General features: G+C 44.4%; 1 protein-coding gene across 1 annotated transcript in view; it reads right to left on the reverse strand.

Annotated features, from left to right (window-relative positions):
• The window catches only part of LOC120050737 (protein TANC1-like), a 53,225-nt gene that overhangs the window by 8,623 nt on the left and 22,729 nt on the right, over nucleotides 1-21,873 (reverse strand). The window contains exons 8-19 of the mRNA XM_038997299.1: nucleotides 12,473-12,586; nucleotides 9,798-10,079; nucleotides 8,758-8,882; nucleotides 6,629-6,860; nucleotides 4,882-5,048; nucleotides 2,895-3,203; nucleotides 2,428-2,628; nucleotides 2,012-2,224; nucleotides 1,675-1,797; nucleotides 1,343-1,579; nucleotides 865-1,071; nucleotides 657-738 (exon numbers count right to left, since the gene is read on the reverse strand). Coding sequence (XP_038853227.1) covers nucleotides 657-738; nucleotides 865-1,071; nucleotides 1,343-1,579; nucleotides 1,675-1,797; nucleotides 2,012-2,224; nucleotides 2,428-2,628; nucleotides 2,895-3,203; nucleotides 4,882-5,048; nucleotides 6,629-6,860; nucleotides 8,758-8,882; nucleotides 9,798-10,079; nucleotides 12,473-12,586 — 2,292 coding nt within the window. The remainder of the gene's footprint in view (nucleotides 1-656; nucleotides 739-864; nucleotides 1,072-1,342; nucleotides 1,580-1,674; nucleotides 1,798-2,011; nucleotides 2,225-2,427; nucleotides 2,629-2,894; nucleotides 3,204-4,881; nucleotides 5,049-6,628; nucleotides 6,861-8,757; nucleotides 8,883-9,797; nucleotides 10,080-12,472; nucleotides 12,587-21,873) is intronic.

Genomic DNA, 21,873 nt, shown 5'->3' on the forward strand with positions numbered 1-21,873 from the left:
CATCCTTTTAGGAGATGGAGGTAATACCATCTGATATCTACACCAGCTTCATCGTAACAGGATCATAAATCTAATATTACCAGATCTTTCTCTTTTTAACATTTTACAGACGCTCTTATCCAGAGAAACTTACAGGAGCAATTAAGGTTAAGTGCCTTGCTCAAGGGCACATCAACAGATTTTGCACTTAGTCAGCTCGGGGATTCAAACCAGCGACCTTTCGCTCTTAACCGATAGGCTACCTGCAAAATATGCAATATATGATCCATTTCAAACTATTACTACCACCACCGCAGCTTAAAGTCAGTCGGTGTAACCTGCCATCTTAAGTACGGATGGTTAAAAGTAGCTCAAGCACTGTACACTCTTCAAGCCTCTTCCCCAGTGAGCTCACCTACATCTCTGAGTCCAGAACAAGCACACGGGCTCAATATCACTTCGCTTGCATCCTACGCCACAGCAAACACTAAACGCACAGTGGGCAAGCGGAGACCACCTGAGAGGCTCACTGGGAAGTGAATGACAACAAATGATCTCTGCTTGGTCAAACGAAAGCTAACCACCTTTCGAGAGGCAGCGGAAACAAGCAACAGAAAACAGAGGATGAGGAGAGAAAATAAACATTATTATACAGACAAAGGGAAAGTGCACTGTACCCGTCTCTCCCCAGAGCGTGTCGGGAGCGTCTATCTGCACAGCCAAATCTTCATGTTTCAGCTCCAGTAAGCTCTTCGCAACCTGACAACAAAACAATATTAGGCGCAATAATTATACACCATAACTATTATAAGCAATACGCAAAGGTTGCATCCGAAGAGAGCGCACGGTGTGTGTGTTCGTCAGTGTGTGTATGCAGTAGCCTACGTGAGTGTGTCCCATGCTGCAGGCGGCCGTCAGGGCCTGTTGTAAGGCCTGGCCCTTCACACTGCTCTTCACACCATGCTGCTGTTGGCCCTCCGGGGCCTCTGTGGGGCCCCAGTCCTGGTTCAGCAGGTAGTGGATGATGTCTGGGTGGCCCCTCAGCCCAGCATGGACCAGGGCACACTGACCACTCTTATCAACATGGCCCACCTAGAGGGAGAAACACAGATCAATCAATCAATGAATCCAATGTATTTACACAGCCCTTGGAACACCAACAGTTGTCACAACCGTATTTACAGTAACCTAGCCAAAACACCAAAGAGCAAACAGAAGCAGATAATTATGATGCATGACTATAAGTTCTAACTTATGAAACGGTAAAGCTGGGCAACAACCACAGCAGATCAACTTCCAACTTGATTGACATTTGGTGGAATTGTCAACAAGGTGAGATAACGGCATGGGACTAACCACTGACCTTGGCTCCCTTCTTACAGAGCAGGCTGACCAGTCCTGTGTGTCCTGCTGCGGCGGCCAGACAGAGGGGGGTCATGCCGCTGTCCGAGGCTCCGTCTACGGGCGCTCCCAGCTCCAGCAGCAGGGACACCATTTCAAGGTGACCCAGGTGGGCGTGCACACCCAGCACAGGGGAACGACCAAGCACCTCTGAACGCCCGCTCACACTTGCCCCGCCCAGCATCAGCAGACGACTCACCTGTAGGTACATTTAAAAAAAAAGTTGTGTATATGCGTGCATGTGAGTCTCTCACCTTGATGTTGGGTGTGCAGAGGTGTGTGTGTGTGTCTCACCTTGACATTGGGTGTGTAGAGATTTCTGAGGGAGGCCAGGGCGGCAGAGAGGCTGTCAGTGCTACAGCTCACCCACAGAGCCTGCAGAACACTGGAGGACACACCTGTCCTCTTACTCTGACCCTGAGAGAGAGAGAGGGAGGCAGAGACAGGGAGAGAGAAACACTCTGGTTCAATACTTCCATAGCGCACCATCGACCCCCCCCCCCTCCCCTCAGTGTATGAGAGGAAGAGGAGAGAGGAAGAGGAGAGAAGCTACTGTACTGTAATATTTGAACTCAGATAGTCTTTGGATTAACGTCCCATTAGTAGTCCATTCAGACACACTAGCTGGTACCTTGAAGATGTGTGCTTTCAGGATATGATGTCCCAGCTCCATGGTCTGCTGCCGGTTCAGCTTGCCCTCCTGTCTGGAGAACATGAAGGACAACAGAGCATGGCCACTCCTGGGGTCACAGAGGAAGTCGGTGCTCTCTCCGTCCGCCCTCCACACTAGCCACTCTCTAAACGAGGGTTGGAAGAGCATGCGGGTGCCGTCCCTGCGTCTCACCTAGATGGACACGACACAAGATCAGACAGAGGTTGTTGTCATAAATCCACAAGTTGCTGAGATAGTTACTATCACTGGGAGCCAAGTGCAACTCCCACAGAGTGAACGTAACTCAATGAAATGGTTGTATACTACTTCCTGATCTAGCTAACAACGTACGGTATGGCCGTTTCTCAATAGTCTTTCACGTGTTCTCTCCTCACCAGGACAGAGGCCAGGGTCTCCAGGCGTTGTTGGAAGTCCTCCCAGGACATCTCTCCTCTCACACCCCCAGCGTTCAGCGCCCGGAACAGCTGCTCGTCCGTCAGCGGGTGTAACGATGCCAGCACCACGTTGAGTACGGGCAGCACCCGCTCGAAGGTTTGGTCCCCGTCGAACCCCGCATGGCACTGCAGCAGGTACACCTGATGATAAAGAGGACCACAATGGAAATAAGTTTGTTGACTCGTTTGTGTTTTGAATCCTGCGTGTTGTACTTCCTTAGCTGGAGCAACTCTATGGGCTGGTGTCCCAGGCACAGATTAAGTGTAGTACTGGACTAAAAATGATTTCAAAGGAGATTCTCCATTGACCATGCTGTTCAGTCCAGGACTAGGCTTAATCTGTCTGGGAAACCAGCCCTACATGTATTTTGAAAGATTTGTCAAATAAAATGTATTAATTCCTTCACCTCAGCCAGAGAGACGGGCACTACCATGTAGTTGCCTCCCTTGAGAACCAGGTGGGCCCTCTGGAACAGGTCCAGGGTCAGTTTTAGGTAGAGGAAGGAGCCCTGGCTGCGAGAGGCCAGGTGGGTGTTGAACTTGCTGAGGAGGAGGGGGTCGGGGACGGTGCCGTTGGGCGTGGTGACGTTGGCGGCAATCTCGGGGCTGACGATGACCCGGTGTTGGATGTAGTCGCTAAGGTCCCCGCCGATCTCGCTGCTCTCTGGGAAGTCGTCAAGTGAGAGTCTGGAGAAGGGTAGGAGGGTGGTGATCTCCTGGGGAGACGGGAGACAGCGATTATATTGTCGAATTGTATATGTTGTGGATTTATGTCGGACAAAAATGGCTCTCCTGAAACCGTATATATCATACACTGCATTCTCGATCAAAGTGTAATGTAGCTTGGCTATATCTAAGTGTTGAACTTAGTCCACACGCAATACAACCATGAGCCCAGGAGCACACCGCAACTTCCCACCCAAGAGTCTGCAGTACAAAATCAATACAACACAGTAGAATTCTATCCTCCAGCTCCTGCCTCAGAGCAGAGAGAACCCTTTCTTCTAGTTGTGACAGGTAACTTGAAGGAGGAAAAAACACTGAATAATACAAGTGATGATGAGAACAGTGGTGGCTCACTATGGTGGTACTGTATGTGCCAGGACAACAGATTAGTCAGGGAGAAGATGGCACCCATCACATCTCTTCAAGCTGCTGCTTCTTCTGACTCACGGAAACATGAAATACAGTAATTGTGTAACACTGTATGCGTGCACTTCTTTTGTAGGATCTTCATTTGACCAGGATTGTCGCAGCAAAATAAACCTGCAGCAACAGGATTTGAACATTTAGTCCATAATGTTGCTTGAATGGGGGTTAGGCAAACATGTGCTGGCCAAAGTTAGGCTACATGAAAAGTGCAATACTATTAATCTAACCGTGTTTTACTGCGGGTTTTCAGTGAATTTATGTAAATCACAAGTCTTATCTGCATTTCCTGTGGTGCATGAAAATTCTCAGCACTAAAGGAGTGATCAAATTAAGATTCTACAGCTGTATATATGGAATAGGGAGCCACAAAACCACTGACTCTCATTCCACCAGCTTTCTCACCGATTCATATCAAATCTCTTCAGATGACAGATGCCATCAGAAATAGTGACGTTTGAGCCAAGAGAAGAAAATTACAGCCATAAACTAATAAATCAAATGCAATACCTAAGTTATTATGAAATTATTATTGCTGTTTCATTTCCACGATTTGATTAAAGTGCGGTGATCCGATGATTTCACAGTGCCCTGGTTGCATAGCAACCTCGATGGGACCGTGCCTAAAACAGGATATTTGCAACTTCCTGTGAAAGGACCAATTGGGAGAGGAGAGAGGATAGAGAGCAGGCAGGGGGATCAACATCTAACATCCCTTGCCAACACACTCACACACACACACACACACACACTGTAGTGGCCTGTGGTGTCCTCAGCACTCCTGTTACATAACGTCAGGCAGGCTCCCAGGAGCGTTACGGCCCGGGGTGGTAATCCAGGAGGATTATGGGAAAGCTGCGTTAGGCAGCCGGAGGGATCAGTGGCCAGCCAACATGCTGGAGGAAACCACCGCCAACGGGCCCTGGTGGAGTAAGCTGACCAGCTAGACTGAGCTACTGTACCTCTGGGTCAGACCAGCAAAGCCATACCGTATGAGACACATTGGTGAAGGCCAGTGAACTATGGGCAAACCCAGATTTACTAAGCCTATTTTAGTTAAAGTGTAGCAGGAGAAAGTGAGAGCTGTATCAGAGACTCGAACCATAGCTTCTACGGTGCACAGACAAGAGTCTAACAGACTGTACTGTACCAACAAAAGCCTGGGTCCCTGGGTAGAGGCAATGCATCACTCACATACACTGGTTACGATCGTTTATCTGTGCTTTGTGACTGTCCTCTCCTCACCAGCAGACAGGTCCTGACAGTGACCAACAGTTTGAGCCAGCAGGGGAACTTGGAGACGATCTTGGTGATGAAGGAGGCGACGGTGTCTCCGTAGTCCGGCTTGTGGAACTCTGCCTCGTTCAGACCATCAACCAGGAGGATGAAGTCTTCTTCCGGGATCTTCCTTTCTACACAGGGAAACAGAGGGGAGGTGGAATAGGGAGAAACGGGGAAGATGGGAGAGGAGAGAGCGGGAGTTGGAGTAAGAGCGAGAGAGAGGAAAAGAGAGAAAGTGAGAGAGAGAACAAGTACATAAGATACGGGCAATAATTGAAGCAGGTTTAGAACGCAAATGTAATGCACATAACTGCTGCGTTCCAAACGTATTTTGAAATACTGTACATGCCGCCTCAACTGTTTGAAGTGATATGGTTGAATTCCACAATGCTGCATTGTCAAAATGCCATCCTTAATGTCAGAAAGAAAGAAAGGCGGTTGTGGTACTCAATGGAACACCAGCCGAAAAGACACAGTGCAGTTTATCAGGCAGGAGGTAAGAGACCGACGTGTGCAGGCTCTGGAATATCTAACCTGGGGTCCGTCCAAAATGATACCCTAGTCCCTATGTAGTGCCCTACTTTAGACCAGAGCCCTGCTTCCATTCCCCTTTCCCATTTTATACTTCATGAGTAATGTCACAGAGGGACTGCACCTCAGATGGAGGGTGAGAACGCCAGTCACCTCTCCTCAGTCTCCCGTATGGGCCCTCATCATCTCAACCATTACTTTTAATAAGACAGGAGATGGGGGTGATCACAGAGGCATATCTATCCTATTCCAGTCTACCTGAGCCGTCGATGCAGCCTAACACAGCCCTTCCTGACTGTGTGGAGGTGATATCACTCCATACACTCTGCCACAGTCATCTACTAATCCACATCATAAAGATGGAGGACGTGTTGATTCCTCTAGAACGAGCTTGTGGTGGAGGCTACTGAACTGACAACCTATTGATCAGGCTGACTGGCTACTATATCATGAGATATACCAGAGATGGTCTTTTACATTGATATGGCCTGTTATGTACTGCAGTGACCTTGCAAGTGCTGCCCTCTTGTTTTTTCCCATACAGTAAGAATAACACACTGGATTAAAGCACCGAGGCGGCGTTTACACAGGCAGCGCAATTCTGATCTTTTGTCCAATTATTGGCAAAAGAGCTAATTTGATTGGTCCGAAGACTAATTAGTGTCAAAATATCAGAATCTGGCTGCCTGTGTATAAGCAGCCTTATAATGCTGATCATTGCTAAAATACTGATCTAAGGCTGCATTTTCCAATTAATGTTTTAACTAATTGGTCTTTTAACCAATCAGATCAGCTTTTTTGCCAACAATTGGGCAAAAGATCAAAATTGGGCTGCCTGTGTAAATGCAGCCGTAGGGATATTGATTGATATGGATACTCCCAAAGTGAAAAAGGTTGTTGTTTGAAGTTATGTCGTTTTTGAAGTTAGAATTGGTCTGTAGCGTTTTTAACCAGTGACCTTATTATCACAAAATGATCTAGGAGCCCACCACGGAGTCCTAATCAACCGTTTCAGGGGGCGCATGGCAATTTATCAAACTGTAGGAGGAGAGGTTGGGGGTGACGTCTAGCTGGTGAGTAGCAGCTGCAGGTGTTACACTTACAAAAGTTGATGAAGGGGGTGGGGGTGTTTGAAGCATGGGTGAGAACATGGAGACTGCAGGAGTAAGTTAGTAGCTACCCTTCCGCAGGTTTACGATGGGCTCCAGGACTCCCCTGCGGAAGGCAGCGATGGGGTCCTGGACACAGGAGCGCAGACTGAGCATGCTCTGTATATGAGGTTCCTTTAGCAGCAGCTCCCTGTAGCCGCTGAGCTGTGGCGCTCTGGACAGCAGGGCGGCGACACTGTGCACAAACTCTGGGACCAGGCAGGTGTAGGTGTTGTCAGCCTGGCAGAAGTGGTAGGACACCACCTGGAGAGAGCGAGAGAGAGAGAGAAGGAGTGAGAGAAAGAGAAGCTCCCTAATTGAGCACTTCAATAATGCTATTTCAGTGTTTTGACTGCCATGAGTGCCTTGAACTTTCCAGAGAAGTAAGTCCTCAACCAACTTTGAATATCTCCATCTCACAAATCAGCATTTGATTTACTCCATTAGGCTAAAGTGACTGCGATTAGTTGCTAATTAACAGATTGGCTAATCAAGCAGCCATGACGGAACCACTTAATGGAACGTGGGAAAAAACAAGGCAGGGATGTTAAGAGTGAACACACTCTCCCTAAGAAACAAAAACCGACAGGACTGCGGTCTTTGGGACTCAATGGTTTTATGAATTATTCACCATATCAGTAATTACATGAACGTACAATTAACAGAGCCATCTTGTTAATTTTGTTGAGGATGGAGAAGTATCCATACACCCAGGGGTCATCTTTAATTCAGGAACTCATCAAAAGGGCAAAACGTACACAAACAGATGGATGGCAAACACAGTCAGTCAGAAACCTTCTCCAGTTGCCTTGGAACCCAATTTGTCAAACTAAACAGTATTACCACGTGAAGCTGCACGACTCTTCATCTCTGAGACCAATTATAGAGGAATTAGAAGTTGGTCTATTGGCAGTGATTCAAGAAAGAAGCCTCCTATCTGCGCAAAGCATAGTTCTGAGGTATTGAGCATGAATGTTTTAACATTCCAGATCTTAGAACTGTTTTGAAGTGAATTCTTCTTTCATAACCCATTAAAGGTACCTAAAGTGCAGAGTATCAAAATACTAAGTGGGGGAAGCAATCACATTTAGAACCTTAGGTTCTATCTGGCACAGAATGTTACAATTATTTACATTTCAATGGAAAAGTACAGACATTTAATGATTAAATCAAGAAAATACCCTTCCTTCCTTCTAATCACGTCATCAAATATATTTATTAATGGTCATCACACATTTGTTGAAGTGATATTTTTTTATTATTATTTTTATTTAACCTTTATTTAACCAGGAAGGGCTCATTGAGATTTAAAATATATTTTTCAAGAGCGTCCTGGCCAAGATAGGCAGCACCAAGTCATTACAAAAATTACAGACAGACAACATGAAAAACTACAAGTAATCTAGTAAAAACCTTTGAATTCACAAGAGTATAACAAAATCAAAAACAGCAAATTAAAAACATTGACAGGTCAGGGAATCAGCCTCAAAATCCTTCATCAGTGATTTAAAAACACCAATCGGGACAAGTTCTTCCAGTTTAAAAGTATTTTTCCCTAAAAATAGTTCCCTAAAATGACAAATGCACTATATCCTATGGATAACTCAAAAAACATTAGCTCTGGATGAGTAAACGGACATATTTTTCGGGTCTCTGACACCCAAAGTCAGTAAACTACTTGCTAGTTATCAATAACATCTGGTACGTTTAATACTGTAGAACAAGACAAAAACAGCAATGCCTCTTCTAAGAGCCTTAAACATTCTCAAAGGTACTTGTATTTGTTAGTTTTACCATAAAGAACTTACGTTATGGTCATTCTTCTTCTTAAAAAAAAAAAATGTAAAGAAGAGGACCAGGACCTATGATAGGAATAATCAAGGACTTGGGACTATAAGATTCTATCAGAAAAATGCATAGTTTTGAAATAATGAGTATTTTTTAAGTCCCAGCTCTCAGAACTGTTTTGTGATGTCTTCCTCTTTCATGTCTGCTAAATGACTAAAATGTAAATGAAAACGACTCGATAAGTACATCACCTTACGTGCAATTCTTTTTTTGATTGACAACCCAGAATTGTGTGATTGGATTGAAGATCCAGAGGTGTCTGTGTATGTGTGTATGTATATGTATGCGTGTATGTATGCGTGTGTGTACGTACCTTGCTGGCCAGGCGTTTGACAGCATCGTCTCGGTGTGCCTCTGGTGTCCCGGGGCAGGTTGTTTCGCTGGGCTGGGGGTCTGTGGTGGGGGTGCTGGGCTGGGGCGGCTGTTTGGAGGCTCCGTCTGTCCCCCTATCCCCACCTGCAAGAGGGACACAGCAAGGCACACATGTGGACTGTCACTACTTTTTCATGAGAAGTTGGAGGAGAATAATAATCATTCAATGAGTTTTTTGAAAACCAGCACTCACAACTTTTTTTTTCTTGTGCTGTGACTACGAGAGAGTTAAAAGCATCATTGTGGGCTGGTTTCCATAATGGATCTAAACATATCTCCAGTAAACAATGTTAATTAAATAAGGACCTGAGTCACAATGGCAAATCACTTCAGTCTCTGTCAGGCATTTATCATCATGCACTATAATTAGGTCACTGTCTATAATATATTTCCCTGAGCAGGCACATCAAAGCAGATTCCTACTCTTAACCTAAATGATGTCATTACTTGATGTCATTACTGGCGTGCCTTATGGTGCACTGTATCAATTTGCTGGATGGGGACCGAGAAAATGATATGCGGTGTGAATTCACGACCACTGATGGTGGGAGAAGTGTGGTACTGTACCTAGCTACTGACATAGCAACGCTTGCGTTTGTGTAACATCAATCACCACACAATCAGTCATAGCTTTCAGGGACAGAGCTTTCAAAGGTTTTATTCCTGTATCTTTGTGTGGCTCATCCCCTAGGACCAAAATATCTGATGGACCCTGTTACTTGAGAGTGATGGCTCGGAAAAAGTATGACGAATCTCAAGGTAGACGGGTTGGCTTGCCTAGTTCTAAAATTGTCAAACTCATAATGAAAAATGTGAATGTTTAAATCACCCTTCGCTGAATGAATAACCAACCATTCATCCTTCCCTTCTGGGGTACAGGGAAATGGCAGCTTTCTCAAAAAAGAGATGGTGCATATCAAGAGGTTCCTCCTGTTTATCATTTCAAACAAAGTACCTCCGGAGAAGGGAAGTTTGTCTTACTTTTGGGGGAGGTGCAGGGGCTCTGGGTGGGGACCTGTTGCATGTGACCTCCATGACAGCTGAGAGCCACCAGCCGCGAGACGACGGCCGTCTTGCCGAAGCCCACATCGCCCACGATAACGGCCCCACGGCCCTCGCAGGTGTCACTCTTCCTTAGGACCTCCTCTAGCCGATGGAACAGCCAATCACGGCCTTGGAAAGGTGCATCCATGGCGACGGCGGGAACCTCAAACAACAACGGCTTCAGCACGATGTCACCTGATTTGAAGGGAGCGAAGCGCGCTGGACGAAGAGAAAAGAGAGAACACAGGGGTTACTAACATGACTTCCTGTTCATTTTAAAGAGTATTGTGGTATACAAGAATAATATAGTTGTGTATGGTGGTGTAACACAATAATTGCATGCACGAAGGCAGGATCTCAGTCGGGGTCTCAACTTACTGTTGAGCGTGTTATGATATGGGGTGAAGGTTAATGTTAGGACATAGACAAACACACAATCCAAGATCCACACCCACACTTCATCCCCCAGGTGGCAGTAACCGGGTGTAGATGCTGAGCTTGGCCTTGATAAGCACATAAATGACTGCCAATTAAGATGGTCGTCAGTCAGAGTGCCAGTTTAGAGAGCCGTGAGGCTGCTGGTTGGTTCGGTGGCTATGAGGCCTTTCGTTTGGGTCTGAATCTTTAGTTTAGGCATGCCTGTTTGTAGTTTTCCTTTTTGTATATATTTGTTCCTGTCACCATCTGAACATAATAATCCACTTCGGCTCGTCGACCCAAAGGAGTCAAGGCAGAGCTGGCCCCGGACCTAAGGTAAGGTAACGCTGATTTCTCACAAAAACGCACACATTCATTCAGGTTACAGACCATGCAACTAGACATAGGACTCCTAGACATAGCGAGTGCAACAATACCAGCAGGTTAGTTCATCGGTTTCAAGATGCAATTTCTAAATTTGGTTGTGCATCAGAAGTTTTCCTCTTGTTTTGTCAGTCACCGACAGTCACTCAATTAGCCCATGTCAGAAAAACATTTTTAGATTGGTAAGGAAGTCTACCCAGCTATCTGAACTTGTAGTAATCATGGCTGAATTGCCGACCGGGTATGAAGGGCACGTGCCCAGGGTCCCTGACCGCTGCTGATGGGTGTATAAAATCGAGCACACAGCCATGCAATCTCAATAGACAAACATTGGCAGTAGGATTCCCATACTGAAGAGCTCAGTGACTTTCAACTTGGCACCATCATAGGATGCCACCTTTCCAACAAGTCAGTTCATCAAAATTCTGCCCTTCTAGAGCTGCACCGGTCAACTGTAAGTGCTGTTATTGTGAAGTGGAAACGTCTAGGAGCAACAACGCCTCAGCTGTGAAATGGTAGGCCACACAAGCTCACAGAACGGGACCGTCGAGTGTTGAAGCGCGTAGCGCTTAAAAATCGCCTGTCCTCGGTTGCAACACTCACTCCAGAGTTCCAAACTACCTCTGGAAGCAACGTCATCACAATGACTGTTTGTCGGCAGCTTCATGAAATGGGTTTCCATGGCCGAGCAGCCGCACACAAGTCTAAGATCACCATGCGCAATGCCAAGTGTCGGCTGGAGTGGTGTAAAGCTCGCCGCTATTGGACTCTTGAGGAGTGGAAACAAGTTCTCTGGAGTGATGCATCATGCTTCACCATCTGGCAGTCCGATGGACGAATCTGGGTTTAGCAGATGCCAGGAGAACCCTACCTGCCCGAATGCATAGTGCCAACTGTAAAGTTTGGGGGAGGAGGAATAATGGTCCGGGCTGTTTTCATGGTTCGGGCTAGGCCCCTTAGTTCCATTGAACGCAAAAATCTCAACGCTACAGCATACAATGACATTCTAGACAATTCTGTGCAGTTCGGGGAAGGCCCTTTCCTGTTTTCCTGCACCCGTGCACAAAGCGAGGTCTATACAGAAATGGTTTGTCGAGATCAGTGTGGAAGAACTTGACTGGCCTGCACAGAGCCCTGACCTCAACCCCATCGAACACCTTTGAATTGGAACGCTGACTGCGAGCCAGGCCTAATCACCCAACATCAGTGTCCGACCTCACTAATGCTCATGGCCAAATGGAAGCAAGTCCCCACAGCAATGTTCCAACATCTAGTGGAAAGCATTCCCAGAAGAGTGGAGGCTGTTATAGCAGGAAAGGGGGGACCAACTCCATATGAATGCCCATGATTTTGGAATGAGATGTTCGACGAGCAGGTGTCCACATACTTTTATTCATGTTGTGTATCATTTTTGGAAATTAGCTGCAAAATTGTATTTTTTTCTCTCTGCCCCATGGCAAAACGAGTAGAATTGAATGAAATGAATGATAAAATTGCACACATTTCCCTCCGGCCCATGGTAAAATGTGTAGAATTGCAGAAAATGTAGTTAAATGTTTTCTCTCCTCAGTCAAGAGGGGGGCCACTAAAAGGTTTTGCCTGTGAAGTGGGGAGGGGGCCCAACCAAATATTGCCTAGGGCCCCCAAAAGGATAGTGCCGACCCTGCGCACACACACATGCCTGCATAAATGCCTGCACGCACGCACGCACGCACGCACGCACGCACGCACGCACGCACGCACGCACGCACGCACGCACGCACGCACGCACGCACGCACACACGCACACACACACACACACACACACACACCTTTGGCGTCCCTTCCCCCTGTGCTGTTCCAGGGCTGTTTGATGGAGCTTCGCTGGGGAGCACTCCGTTGATCATCCAGGTAGCTCAGATCCTCCAGCTTAGTGGAACTAGTCGCTGCAGGGGAAGACATGAGAGACAGAATGAAGGAGAAGAGAAGTAGAGAAGTAGAAAATAAAGAATGAGGGAAAGCAGGAAAGAGAGCTTTTTATAGAGTTGTTTCATTCGTTTTGCCTTCAAGGTAGAACATCTTAAACATTTGGGAATAAAATTAACAAAACCCTTCATCGCCAAACAGTATAACTATGGAGTTCTGTCCCCATTTCAACATACTGTTCTATGGCACCCCAATTATTTTCAAACATGTTTAATATATTGGGCCTCATATCGGCCATTATCGCCAAGTGTGAGCAGTGCTAAGAGCAGATGCAAGGCATGTCCCACCGTCAGCCAATCAGCTATTAAGGTTCTCTTCGACTACCTCACAAGTTCATCACAACAATGGCACCAAAGGTATAACATACCCCCTTCAATTCAAACCCTGGTTTTAACTTAACACACCAAGCTGACACAGAGATATTTAACGAGTGCATGATGATTGGCCTATAATTTAGTCTGTCAATTTCTTAAATAGTAAGAAAATGGTTTCAGGGCCTCCCGTGTGGCGCAGTGGTCTAAGGCACTGCATCGCAGTGCTAGCTGTGCCACCAGAGACTCGGTCTAAGGCACTGTCGCAGCCGGCCGCGACCGGGAGGTCCATGGGGCGACGCACAATTGGCCTAGCGTCATCCGGGTTAGGGAGAGTTTGGCCGGTAGGGATATCCTTGTCTCATCGCGCACTAGCGACTCCTGTGGCGGGCCGGGTGCAGTGCGCGCTGACCAGGTCACTAGGTGCACGGTGTTTCCTCCGACACATTGGTGCGGCTGGCTTCCGGGTTGGATGCGCGCTGTGTTAAGAAGCAGTGCGGCTTGGTTGGGTTGTGTTTCGGAGGACGCATGGCTCTCGACCTTCGTCTCTCCCGAGTCCGTACGGGAGTTGTAGCGATGAGACAAGATAGTAACTACTAACAATTGGATACTATGAAATTGGGGGTAAAAAAAATAATTAAACATGCATGAAATTGGTTTCAACACAAAGCCCTCTTGTTTTAAGTCAAATTAAAATGAAGACTGTTTAAATGAGAGGTTTTCTCAAATCAGCCTACTTTCAGCACCCATGCTGAAAGTATTACATTGCCGCTTCAATGTAATGTAATGTAGTTACTCGAATCTGGCTTATTGCGAGGTCAATAACTCTGATAAATAGCTTAATAATGGGCAACACATTTTTTTTCTCATTAAAATCAATTATAGAAGTAGAAAGCTATCAATGTTTACTTCCAGTCCTCCTCATCTTCCCTCACATCAGTAGCCCGCATGCACAGATGCTGCGCTCCTTGTAGGTGCATTGTTATGTTTCCCCGGTTGCCATGTTGATTTCCTTACTAGGCCTACACATACACAAAGCTGCCCAGCAAATATAGCCAGACTTTTATACTGCCGTGGAGGTGCATGTACTATACCGATTACTAGGTCACTACGATTTGGCTGGACTGAATCGTTAAATGTGAGAGGTTCTAACTAAGCCCCGTATGGGTGAGCATAAAATACAGGGAAATTCTCAAAGCTGCAAAGAGAACTTTGATGACCTCATATCTAGCCAGGGAATTCTGGTGGAGACCTCCTCCCAGGTAGTACCAGTGATGGCAATACTGGCTGCAGTAACACATGGGGGGCTGGGGTCGCACGTGGACATTCAGAAAGTGGGAATAACACTGTTGTCCTGGAGGCACAGCATAAATCTTAGCGGTCTGACTACACAGAAGTGCCGGGGGAAGAAGGGTCTTCTCTGGGGACCAGCGTGCATGTGTTGAGGGGGAGGGAGGTTTCCGGGCTCCATCAGCCAGGACTAGACATTACACACTCAGAATCTACCCATCCCGGAACATTTTGGCACTCCTGTTGAATGGCTACAACGGTACGAGCAAGTCTACTCTTGTCACGGCTGTTGAAAGATGAGGACCAAGGTGCAGAGTGGTGTGCGTACATTTTCTCTTTTATTCGAAATGACGCCGACAAAACAATAAACAACAAACCGTGAAGCTCAAAAGGCTATATGCCCAAAACAAAGTCAACTTCCCACCAAGACAGGTGGAAAAAAGGGATACCTAAGTATGGTTCTCAATCAGAGACAACGATAGACAGCTGCCTCTGATTGAGAACCACACCGGGCCAAACACAACGAAATAGAAAACATAGAAATAAAGAAACTAGAATGCTCACCCTAGTCACACCCTGGCCTAACCAAAATAGAGAATAAAAGCCTCTCTATGGCCAGGGCATGACAACTCTTGAGCAGGGCTCGAGGGTGGAACAACTGTGTGGAGGGTCTGTCGGATGACTCGTGTGCAAGAGCTTGAAGTTGAGTGTGTGTGTCTGTGTGTGTGGTGTGTGTGTGTGTGTGTTTGTAGGTGAATGTACGAGTGGAAGGGGAGAGGTGTCGAGATGTGTATGTGTGTGTGGGGGCGCGTGTGTGTGTGCATCCCACAATCGAGGCTATAGGGTGATGATCGTGATGGGATGGAATCTGAAGCGATAACATAAAATAATATCTGCTTCCCTAAATGTAAATGTTCTACTGCCGGTTGCTTTGTCAAAGGTAGCTATCCTTTTGGAGGAAGTGCCTACATTATTACGCATAATGTCCGTCTAATGTGAAAGAAATTAAGGTATTCAGAAAAAATAAATACAAACACTAAAGTTATATAGTACAACTGAGGCAAAGGGTTAGAACTGCTTAGCGCTGCTGAACTGGTTGTAAGTGGGTGGCACTTCGTGCTCTTTTCAAGAGATGGGTCCCGACTTCTCATGGGTCCAAGGATCCATGTGTATAGGGGTGGACAACTGGAGGTATACTTAGTCTGCTGCTGGAGTTACAGTTTGTATAGCAGTGCATCTATCATGGTACAGCTACAGTTTGAATAGCAGTGCATCTATCATGGTACAGCTACAGTTTGAATAGCAGTGCATCTATCATGGTACAGCTACAGTTTGAATAGCTGTGCATCTATCATGGTACAGCTACAGTTTGTATAGCAGTGCATCTATCATGGTACAGCTACAGTTTGAATAGCAGTGCATCTATCATGGTACAGCTACAGTTTGAATAGCAGTGCATCTATCATGGTACAGCTACAGTTTGAATAGCAGTACATCTATTATGGTACAGCTACAGTTTGAATAGCAGTGCATCTATCATGGTACAGCTACAGTTTGTATAGCAGTGCATCTATCATGGTACAGCTACAGTTTGAATAGCAGTGCATCTATCATGGTACAGCTACAGTTTGAATAGCAGTGCATCTATCATGGTACAGCTACAGTTTGTATAGCAGTGCATCTATCATGGTACAGCTACAGTTTGAATAGCAGTGCATCTATCATGGTACAGCTACAGTTTGAATAGCAGTGCATCTATCATGGTACAGCTACAGTTTGAATAGCAGTGCATCTATCATGGTACAGCTACAGTTTGTATAGCAGTGCATCTATCATGGTACAGCTACAGTTTGAATAGCAGTGCATCTATCATGGTACAGCTACAGTTTGAATAGCAGTGCATCTATCATGGTACAGCTACAGTTTGAATAGCAGTGCATCTATCATGGTACAGCTACAGTTGGAATAGCAGTGCATCTATCATGGTACAGCTACGTGGATAATGGACAGGTATTGATTCTGGTGGTACTGGTAAGCATGGATAAGTATTTCATAAAAGTGTTAAGGATAGTGGTTAGTATCTCAAAATGTAACCCATCGTGGTAACTGATGAATTGAATTGCAGCTAGCTATAATTCTAATGGTTTGGCTGATAATAGGAAAAGAAGAGCAGTTTTCACATGGCTAAAGGAGAAGGATTACCATATTTATTGTTTACAGGAAACTCGTTCAATATCTTCTGACGAAGTGGCCTGGGAAAAAAGAGTAGGATGGTAAAATCTATTTCTGTCATGGGCGAAGGAATTCAAAAGGTCTTATAATCCTACTGAAAGACAATCTAGATCTTGAGGTGCAATCCGTTAAAATGGATCCTCAAGGAAGATGGATTGCTTTGAATATACTACTTGATGATAAACAGATGTGGCTCATAAATATATATGGACCGAATAATGACGATCCAAACTTCTTTGAGAAAAGGTATAATAATCTCATTAGTCTCCAAGATACAAATAATTATATTTTAATGGTAGGGGATTACAATACATGATATATATACACTACCGGTCAAACGTTTTAGAGCACCTACTCATTCAAGGCTTTTTCTTTATTTTTACTATTTTCTACATTGAAGAATTATAGTGAAGACATCAAAACTATGAAATAACACATATGGAATCATGTACTAACCAAAAAAGTGATAAACAAAACATATTTTATATTTGAGATTCTTCAAATAGCCACCATTTGCCTTGATGACAGCTTTGCACACACTTGGCATTCTCTCAACCAGCTTCATGAGGTAGTCACCTGGAATGCATTTCAATTAACAGGTGTGCCTTGTTAAAAGTTCATTTGTGGAATTTCTTTCCTTCTTAATGTGTTTGAGCCAATCAGTTGTGTTGTGACAAGTTAGCGGGGTATACAGAAGATTGCCCTATTTGGTAAAAGACCAAATCCATATTATGGCAAGAACAGCTCAAATAAGCAAAGAGAAACGACAGTACATCATTACTTTAAGACATGAAGGTCAGTCAATACGGAACATTTCGAGAACTTTGAAAGTTTCTTTAAATGCAGTTGCAAAAACCATCAAGCGCTATGATGAAACTGGCTCTCATGAGGACCGCCACAGGAATGGAAGACCCAGAGTTACTTCTGCTGCAGAGGATACGTTCATTAGAGTTACCAGCCTCAGAAATTGCAGCCGAAATAAATACATCACAGAGTTCAGACACATTTGAACATCAACTGTTCAGAAGAGACCGTGTGAATCAGGACTTCATGGTCGAAGTGCTGCAAAGGACACCAATAATAAGAAGAGACTTGCTTGGGCCAAGAAACACAAGCAATGGACATTAGACCGGTGGAAATTTGTCCTTTGGTCTGGAGTCCAAATTGGAGATTTTTGGTTCCAACCGCTGTGTCTTTGTGAGACGCGGTGTAGGTGAACGGATGATCTCTGCATGTGTATTTCCCACCGTAAAACATGGAGGAGGAGGTGTTATGGTGTGGGGTGTTTTGATGGTGACACTGTCTGTGATTTATTTAGAATTCAAGGCACACTTAACCAGCATGGCTACCACAGCATTCTGCAGCGATACGCCATCCCATCTGGTTTGGGCTTAGTGGGACTATCATTTGTTTTCAACAGGACAATGACCCAACACACCTCCATGCTGTGTAAGGGCTATTTGACCAAGAAGGAGAGTGACGGAGTGCTGCATCAGCTGACCTGGCCCCCACAATCCCCTGACCTCAATCAAATTGAGATTGTTTGGGATGAGTCGGACCGCAGAGGGAAGGAAAAGCAGCCATCAGCATATGTGGGAACTCCTTCAAGACTGTTGGAAAAGCATTCTAGGTGAAGCTGGTTGAGAGAATGCCAAGAGTTTGCAAAGCTGTCAAGGCAAAGGGTGGCTATTTGAAGAATCTCAAATATAAAATATATTTTGATTTGTTTCACACTTTTTTGGTTACTACATGATTCCGTATGTGTTATTTCATAGTTGTGATGTTTTCACTATTATTCTACAATGTAGAAAATAGTAAAAATAAAGAAAAACCTTTGAATGAGAAGGTGTTCTAAAACCTTTGACTGGTAGTGTACATCCACACCGTAAAGGCAATCATACTACCAACTATCACCCTCTGGTGCTCAAAGAGATCATGAATATTATGGACACATTGGAATTGACTGATATTTGGAGGCTTAAAAACCTGGACCTTGTAAAATATACTTGGAGGAGGTTTATTCAAGCTAGGCGGATTGATTATTTTCTGGTATCCTTTTCTATGGAGCCAAAAGTTTTAAAAAGTATTGATTGAGGATCGAATGCGATCAGACCATCAACTTATATCCCTCCAGATAACTATGAGAGACTTTCCGCGAGGATGGGGATATTGGAAATGGAACCTGGGTTTATTGAAAGACAGTACATTCTTAACAAAAACGAAGGAAATATATAACAGATTTCTTCAGGCACAGTACAGGTTCAGCGGACCCACTTATCATATGGGATGCCTTTAAATTTGTCTTTAGAAGTCACTCAATTCAGTTTTCATCCCAAAGACTAAAATGGTTTGGGTCAGCGGAGAAATTACATCAGAAATAGAAAAACTAGCATTACATATCAATGATGATGATAAATGTACTACTGAAACATGAATAATCTAGATGCAAAACAGAAGGAGAAATTTATTTAGGAAAGATCCGGTTTCAATTATCAAAAACGGAGTAAATTGGATGGAGAACGGCGAAGAAATGCACCAAGTTTTCCTCAAACCTTCAAATTAGAAACGCGACCCAAAATAATCTACAAAAATTTGTTCCAATCAATGGAGAAATCCTTATCTCACCAAAGGAGATTTTTAATGAAGTAAAATTATTATTATTTTTATGTATTTTACACCTTTTTTCTCTCCAATTTTTGATCATGTCATCGCTGCAACTCCCCAACAGCCCCAACAGACTCGAGAGAGAGGCGAAAGTGGAGTCATGCGTCCTCCGAAACATGACCCGCCTAACCGCGCTCCTCAACACCCGCCAGCTTACCACGAAAGCCAGCCGCACCAATGTGTCAGAGGAAACACTGTTCAACTGGCACCCGGCCCGCCACAAGGAGTCGCTAGAGCACTATGAGCCAAGTAAAGCCCCACCGGCCAAACCCTCCCCTAACTAGGACAATGCTAGGCCAATTGTGTGCCGTCCTATATGAAACGCGACCCAAAATGCGACCCAAAATGCTCATAGAATTAAAAAGGTCCTACCAGACATTATTCTTCACGATCAGACGGGATTCTTAAAAGGAAGATATATAGGAGACAACATTAGACGATGAGAATACAGGGAAACCTGGTATAATCTTTATAGCAGATTTTAAGACAGCCTCGATACAGTAGATCTAGAATCAGTTTATAAGTGCCTAGATTTCCTTCAGCTTTTGAGAATCTCTCATAAGATGGGTGAAAGTAATGTACAACAACCAGGAAAGTATTCAAACCCTTTGACTTTTTCCACATGTTGTTATGTTACAGCCTTATTCTGGAGAATAAAAGCCGAATCGTGAGAATTTCTTATTTTTTTGTACTTAATTGCAAATCAGAGAAAGTTAAACAGGCATATTTGTATAACGAACGTGAGTTTGGAGGGTTAAAACGATTAAATATTAAGACATTAAACCTCTTACTTAAAGCCTCCATTATACCAAAATGATATCTAAATCCAAACTGGTTTTCCAGCAGGCTACTAAGAGAAGCACATTCAACACTCAAAAGTGGTCTCTGCCGTTATGTAGATTAAAACCAACCGTTTCTGGTGGATTGACAATGGAACCCTGTTTAAAGTATCATCCTTTTTAAATGAAGCCATACAGAGATGGTTACAATTCCAATTTCCTCCTCCAGAAGAGTCTGAACAAATATTACAGCAACTAGTACGGCTAAACTACAATGTACTGATAAAAGGAAATAACTATTTTATTGTACAAAAAATTAAAGGTATCATGTTTATGAATGACATTGAAAATAAGGACAGTAAAATGTTATCACACAAGCAATTAACAAAGGTGTATGGGGATGTAGGATCAATTCAAAAGTTGAACCAACTCATCGCAGCTCTGCCACAGAAATGTAAGGAGCAATTACTCAAAAGAGAAAGGAATTAATTAGTTTGCCTGCCGTCAATCAAAAACCATGCATGGCTTAAAATGACTAGTATAAACCGTAAAATATATCAGTTTCACTTAAAGTCGAGAGGTTTGACAACTATTTGGCATAAAATTCCAGATAATTGGGAAGAGATTTTTGATGTCTCAATAGCATGGCGTCGGGTTTATGAACTGTTATACAAAAATGGACGCATCAATCCGTTCTTTTCAATTTAATCTATTATATAATGTCCTCGCCACAAAAACAATGCTCAATATACGGGGTGAGGCCTGTGCACACTGCAACGAAGAAACAGAATCAATAGAGGATCTCTTTGGTACTGTTCTTTGGCGGCTCACTTTTGGAGTCAGGTCCAGGAGTGGCTGTTGAGTCAAAATGTCTGTGTTCAGATGGATGTAGAAACAGTACTGTTCGGAGATCTAAAAAACCAAGATCAATCAATGGAAAATATGATTATACTCTTAGTTAAAGTATTTACTTTTAGGACAAATAGAGAGTTTCAAGACCCTCATAAGACATCAAAGTAAAATAGGAGGATGTATTGCTAAAATAAAGAGTAAAATGATAATGTAGTGGGAAAGATGGGCTAGTCTGTCAATATCTGAGGGTTGGAATTAAGATTAGAGGGGTTGGTTGACTTGACGATGCACTTAGAGTCCAGTACAAATGGGAGGAGGCTATATGTACAGTGTATTCAGACCCCTTCACTTTTCCACATTTTGTAACGTTGCTGCCTTATTCAAAATTGGATTCAATTGTTTCCCCCTCATCAATCTACACACAATACCCCATAACGACAAAGCAAAAACTGATTTTTTAAATGTTTGCACATTTATAAAAAAATACAAAACTGAAATATCACATTTACATAAGCTCAGTACTTTGTTGAAGCACCTTGGGCAGTGATTACAGCCTCGAGTCTTCTTAGGTATGATGCTACAAGCTTGGCAAACCTGTATTTGGGGAGTTTCTCCTATTCTTCTCTGTAGATCCTCTCCAGGTCTGTCAGGTTGGATGGGGAGTGTCGCTGCGCTGCTATTTTCAGGTCTCTCCAGAGATGTTCGATGGGGTTCAAGTCCGTGCTTTAGGTGGGCCACTCAATGACATTCAGAGTCTTGTACCCAAGCCACTCCTGCGTTGTCTTGGCTGTGTGCTTAGAGTTGTTGTCCTGTTAGAGGGTGAACCGTCGCCCCAGTCTGAACGCTCTGGAGAAGGTTTTTATCAAGAATCTCTCTGTAGTTCACTCCGTTCATATTTCCCTCAATCCTGACTTGTCTCCCAGTCCCTGCCACTGAATAACATCCCCACAGCACGATGCTGCCACCACCATGCTTCACCGTAGGGATGGTGCCAGGTTTCCTTCAGATGTGACTCTTGGCATTTAGGCCAAAGAGTTCAATCTTGGTTTCATCAATCCAGATAATCTTCTTTCTCATGGTCTGAGGGTCCTTTAGGTGCCTTTTGGCAAACTCCAAGCG

This window comes from Salvelinus namaycush, chromosome 7, assembly GCF_016432855.1.
Source record: "Salvelinus namaycush isolate Seneca chromosome 7, SaNama_1.0, whole genome shotgun sequence".
Lineage (NCBI taxonomy): Eukaryota > Metazoa > Chordata > Actinopteri > Salmoniformes > Salmonidae > Salvelinus > Salvelinus namaycush.